The sequence below is a fragment of the Echinops telfairi genome, unplaced genomic scaffold (assembly GCF_000313985.2).
Source record: "Echinops telfairi isolate 266 unplaced genomic scaffold, ASM31398v2 ScPeMD7_7400;HRSCAF=8409, whole genome shotgun sequence".
Taxonomy (NCBI): Eukaryota; Metazoa; Chordata; class Mammalia; order Afrosoricida; family Tenrecidae; genus Echinops; species Echinops telfairi.
In genome coordinates, this window is record NW_022111300.1 from 19,819,140 (window position 1) to 19,825,139 (window position 6,000).

The 6,000-nt window shown below is 37.5% G+C and overlaps 1 protein-coding gene across 1 annotated transcript in view; it reads right to left on the reverse strand.

Moving 5' to 3' along the window:
- CCDC178 (coiled-coil domain containing 178) overlaps window positions 1-6,000 on the reverse strand; it is a 470,395-nt gene that overhangs the window by 327,164 nt on the left and 137,231 nt on the right. Inside the window, exon 16 of the mRNA XM_045296033.1 lies at window positions 2,231-2,390. Within this exon, the coding sequence (XP_045151968.1) occupies window positions 2,231-2,390 (160 nt within the window). The remainder of the gene's footprint in view (window positions 1-2,230; window positions 2,391-6,000) is intronic.

The window sequence follows — 6,000 nt, forward strand, 5'->3', positions numbered from 1 at the left end:
GGTGATAGGTGGAAATTCACGCCATTTTTGGAAGCAGCAGGTCACATATACGCAGAAACAAATCTAGCATTTGAGGCATCAACATGTGTGCTGGCCAGTGTAATCCTCTGAACTAAATAGCATTACGAATAATGAGGCACATCAATATCTATCTCCTCCAATGGCAAACTCTACATTTCTAGTCAGATAAGGTGAATGTGTGGCAGAGAGCTATCCAAGCTACTGGAAAGAGATAACTTAATATAAATTTAAGGTGACTTGAGAAGTATTATCAAGGTATTTAACAAGTTTCAATTGCCAGAAATCAATCAACAATTTAGAGATTCAGCTTCCACACATACAGAATAAGTATTCACAGCACATAGAGAGTGAGTGTTCACTGAAGTATTAGGCGAATGCTGTAGGGAAAGTATCCCTGGAATGTTGCCGCTGTCAGGCACTCTCATGAGCATGGGCTGGAATAGTATACATAAGAAAGCATTCATACATTCATTCATCTATTCATCCAGTGAGTACATAATTAGTGCCTACTCTGTGTCAGGCATAGATTCTAATGAATTTGCCCTTCCCCAAAAGACAACACCAACTGCAGGAGGGAAATAGGCAAGAAGCATGTTAAAATTAATGAACAGAGTCCGTTTAGACAGAGATCGGTGCTAAAAACAAAACAAACCTAATGCTATAAGGTTCAGATACTTGGGGGATGGGTGCATTTCAAAATGGGAATGCAAGAAGCTTTTTGATGCCAAGAAATATAAATCTCAATTACTTAGAAGTTGGTTCTATAAAGTCTCTAATTCCCCTCTCTCCTGTTGACCATTTTTTGCCATTGCACCAATTATTATTACTGTTCCATGAAAAGGGTGAAGGTCCAGGCAGTTCATGGTTATTGAGATCCCAGTGTGTTCTCAGTACCAATATGGTTAGCAAATGTGGATGGATTCAAACAACTGATCCTACTGCTGTGATAAAATATGAGATGGGGAACAATGCTTCGATCAGCAGATAATATACATACACCTTCTAATTTTGAGAGGTGCCCATTCGTATTTTCACTCTCTGAGAGTCAGCCGTCAATTATCCTCGGAACTCTTCCAGAAGGAAGCATCATACGATGCCACTAGATGGCACCAATTAATTTCATATTTTCATACCAAAAGTTGCACGTGTGAGAGAGATTTAAAATGGAAGAATATTGCATGGCACCATTATAAATAAAGACAAAATATTCACTTTAATTTCAGTAAAATTCTCTTACAAGAGGGACTACAGTGAGCTTTAAGAATAGTAGGCCATTCACTCACATACTTGTTTTTTCAGTGAACATTTCTGTCGCAAATTAATCTTTCTAGTTTATCTAATAGCATTGTCTTCGATTGTGCAAAAGTGATAGCGTGACAGAAATTTAAATTGTTTATAATTAAACATAAATACCTCAATCCATGGAGAGTTTATAAACATCATAATAATATTACATATGTCCTTAAGCTTGCAGGAAATAGTTTAAGTAAACCACAGTAGTGCTCTTTAATTTTTAAGAAAGAATCATCATTGTATCTCTCAAAACTTAAGTAATATTTCTGGCTATATTGACATTTATGGTATTCATTGCAATTACAAGTAAAATAATTATTTAATGGTAAAATGGGATAGGAATCATTAGAATAAAATGCACATCATTAAATAGTATTAAATACAAAGAGTTCAATATGCATAACTTCTTACAACTTGATTACTAACACTTCACACCTGGAAAGACAAGCTTTCCGAGGGTTTCCCTGTGTCTAGCTGGTAAATGTCCAGTGCCACTAAAATGTTATGTAAATGTTATGGTGAAAACAAGCATTTCTGAAGACTATGCTCATAAGATCTCAAAGTATGTTTCCTCTGAAACAAAAACAGTTATTTATATATCTCCATTAAAAGCATTCAACTGACCACAGAATAGATGTAACCTGAAACTTTCAACTAGCAGAGATCAAAATAAAATATAGTACAATAATAAAATGAGAATCCATATGATAATGCATCAAAAGTATAATATACTGCATGAAAATATTATATTTACTTAAAAGAGAAAATGAAAATCGGCATGGTTATTGTGTCAACAATTCTGTTTTGAAAATCTAGACATCTCAGCTACTTCTGGATGAAATTATCTGACACGAGCTGCTAATTTGACTATTGCGATATTTCTTTCATTCTAAAACAGTCCAAAAGTGATACTCACTTTAATTTCTTCCAGAGTTTTTTGCCTCATAGAAGTTATCATATTAAATCTCTCTCCTTCCTCAGATAATCTTTCTTCAAGGGCTTTTTTCTCATCCTTTAAGTGATCAAACACAGCTTGAATGTGTTCTTTTTTATGTCTTATAGCTAAAAAGTTTTCACTATAAGAAAAAAATGCACTTGTCGCTAATCAATTCATATTTTATGTTATAGATTATGTTTAATATATACACACAGATATATATATATCCCAGGTGGCATAACAGATTAGGTATGGGCTAACTAAAAGGTTGGGGGTTCAAATCCATTAGCCACTCCATGGAAGAGAGATGAGGCTTTCTCTTCCAGTTAAGATTTACAACTGCAGAAACCCAAAAGGGCAATTCTACCCTGTTTTGTAGAGTTCACTATGAGTCAAAATCTACTCAATGGCAAAGAATTCTATGAGAATGTGAAAATATGTTGGTAAGTAAAAAAACACAGCTATTTGGGTTTCTGTTCATACATGCATGGATTTTAACTCCCAAGTGAAAACAGAAAAACAGACAGACAAAAATATCTTTAAACCTCTCCCTGCCATCAGTGGATGACTGAAGACAAGTTCTCTCAGTAAAACTCGTGTTTTATTCTCATTACATAAAGTTGCAGCACTATCAGCTGCAATACAGCTCAAAGAATCAAGTCTTTCAATCAGTCTTTTCAGAAAGATAGAAGCTAATGAAGGTGACTTTGTGGAAAGATCAAGAACTGGTGGCAACTCATTGGATTGCAAGTAGGATCCAGAGAGTAAGGACCAAATGAAGCAGTGGTTTCCAAGGGGTCTGCTGGACCCATTAATTTCAAAGTCAACTCACATGGTCCTGGCAACGTTGTTCTGTAATCCCTAATATGTGTGATTTTGAGAGATTTTTCTCAAAGGACACAGGACAATTAAAGGGGCTTCTGAGGAAGAAGTTTTAAGAAACTAAAAATGGCATTGGTAGAGGAAAGTATAGAAAATGTGAACCAAGGAATGTATTTTCATCACAACAACCTCTCATTACTTTAGGGTAGCAAGGGCATTCTATGATAATTTCACTGGGAATTGTACCAGCCCACCTATTCTAAGGTTGCCGCTTTTTTACTTCTTTTTGTTCTCAAAAATCAGAGAATATGTAAAAGGAACATAATTTGAGTCTCTCTGGGATACCAAAACCGTGGTGAAATCAAAGGGCACACAGCTCTTTGGGGCAGGATCCAAAAAACTCCAAAAACCAAACTCACTGTCATTGAGTTGATTCCATGGAGCTGGGGCAGCTTAGACAGGTGAAAATACATCTTTCAGACGAGCACAGTCACAGATGGTGGATATTACAAGAAGGAGTACTTTTGTGTTTCAAATTTTTGTTTACAAAAGGCTTGTATGATTTTGTAGTCATAATTTTTTACTTACTCTTGCATGTATACTTCATGCATGGAAATTATATATCCTTTCTCATTATAATTTTAAAAAGAAATTAAAAAAAGAAATACTAGGACCTTATGAGTCTAGGTTTAAATTATTCCACCTCCTAGTTGTGAAAATTAAATAATATTTTAAACGCAACATATAAATTGCGTGGTATATACGACATGTATAGTCTGAAAATATTTTTGATACTTGAATGCACAATTCCCCACTGGCCCTTTCTTAATCCTTTTTGGTGCCTGGTGCTATATCCCAGATTCTTAAGTTAAAATAGTTAACTCTGAAGGTCATCCATTGATAACACCAGTAGGTTGCTCCTAGTACAGGCTTTCTGTAGTACTCTTCCTTCCCAAAGCTAGTTCAAGGAATCAGCACACACCACTAAAAGAGCACACACTTTAAAGTAGGATAGACTTAAGTTGAAATTAGCTCTAAGACTAATTAGCAATATCAAGGCAATCATTGAATTTCTCTAATTTTCTTTTTTCCTAGCATGTGATTTTGTTTGGAGAATTAAATGAGATAAGCACACAAGTTGCCCAGCAAAATGCCTATCACATTAGAAAATCAATCAATAGTAGTCTTTAAATAATATTTGATATTGTCCATCATGATTGTTAATTGACATAGTGATAAATAATACTATGTTAGTTTATTTTGTTTTTATTTTAATAAATCATTTTATTTGGTGCTCTTACAGCTCTTGTAACAATCCATACACAGTCATTGTATGTTCAATCACATTTGTACGTATGTTGCCATCATCATTTCCAAAACATTTTCGTTCTACTTGAGCCCTTGGTATCAACTCCTTTTTCCCTCCTCACTTGCCCACCCTCCCACCCTTGTGAACCCTTGATAATTTAAGATTTATTTTTATTTTCATATTTTATACCATCTGCTGTCTCCCTTCACCCCATTTCTGTTGTTCATTCCCCTGGGGGGTGGGGTCTATAGAACAACCGTTGCGATAAGTTCCTCCCTTTATCCCCACCTCCCCCTACCTCATGGTATCACTACTCTCATCATTGGCCCTGAGGTCCATTGGTCCTGGATTCTCTGTGTCGAGAGCTCTTATCTGTACCAGTGTACATACTCTGGTCTAGCCAGATTTGTAAGATAGAAGTGGAGTCACCATAGTGATGGTGGGGAGAGCATTAAAGAACTAAAAGAAAATTGTGTGTGTCCTAGGTGTTATACTGCACCCTGGCTGGCTGGTCCCTTCCTTGTGGCCCTTCAGTGAGGGGATGTCCAATTGTCTACAGATGGGCTTTGGGTCTCCATTCCGAGCCCTCTCATTCGCATCAAAATGGTTGTTGTTTTGGGTCTTCTGTTGCCCGATACCTGATCCCGTGGACACTTCGTGATCACGTGTTGATATGCTTCTTCCATTTGAGCTTTGTTGCTTCTGTGCTACATGACTGCTTGTTTAAATCAAGACTTTAAGACCCCAGATGCTATATCTTGCAATGTCCAAGCACCATCAGTTTTCTTCATGACATTTGCTTATGCACCCATTTTATCTTCAGCGATTGTGTTGGGAAGGTAAACATCACCGAATGCTAGGCTATTAGAACTAAATGTTCTAGCACTGAGGGAGGACTTGAGTAGTCCGTCTGCTACCTTAACATTTAACCTTAACATAATATAAATTTATGTACCAAGACCTATAGCCCTATCATTATATATGAATATATTTACATATGTATGTATGTATGTTTATACCTTAATAAATGTCTTTTGCCTCCTTGTTCTTTCCTCTATTTACTTTTAATTTCCTCCTGTCCCACTATCATGTTCGGCTTTCATTCAGCTCTCTGTACTTCCTCCCGGCTACACTGCACTTGATTGAACCCCACCACTCATTCTATGCCCTCCTCACCATTGATTATAGATCTTGTGTTCCCTTGCCCCTGGATCTGTTGGCTCCCACCTCCCTTTCCCCACCTCCTCCTCTTTCCTGACCCCTGGAACCATCGGTCCCTCTGTTTCCTCCTTGGGATTGTTGATCCTGCGTATCTTATATAGAGAGACATGGGGGGAAAAGACAGAAGAAGAAACATAGCCTATGAATAGTTGCAGGTCTGTCTTATGAATGTTTTCAGACTGGGTCTGATGCAGTGGCAAGCCCTGACACCTGAGTGCAGGGTCTGATGCAGTGGCAAGCCCTGACACCTGAGTGCAGACTTTGACCATGTTCCTTGGGGACTTGGTTGTTTTGCTCCCCCTGCTGCTCTGTTACACTCCCTTCGTGTTGCGCCCTGATATTGGGGGTCAGATTGGGCACAATTCCCACACTGTGTCTCCAGAGCTGCCCCACTCCC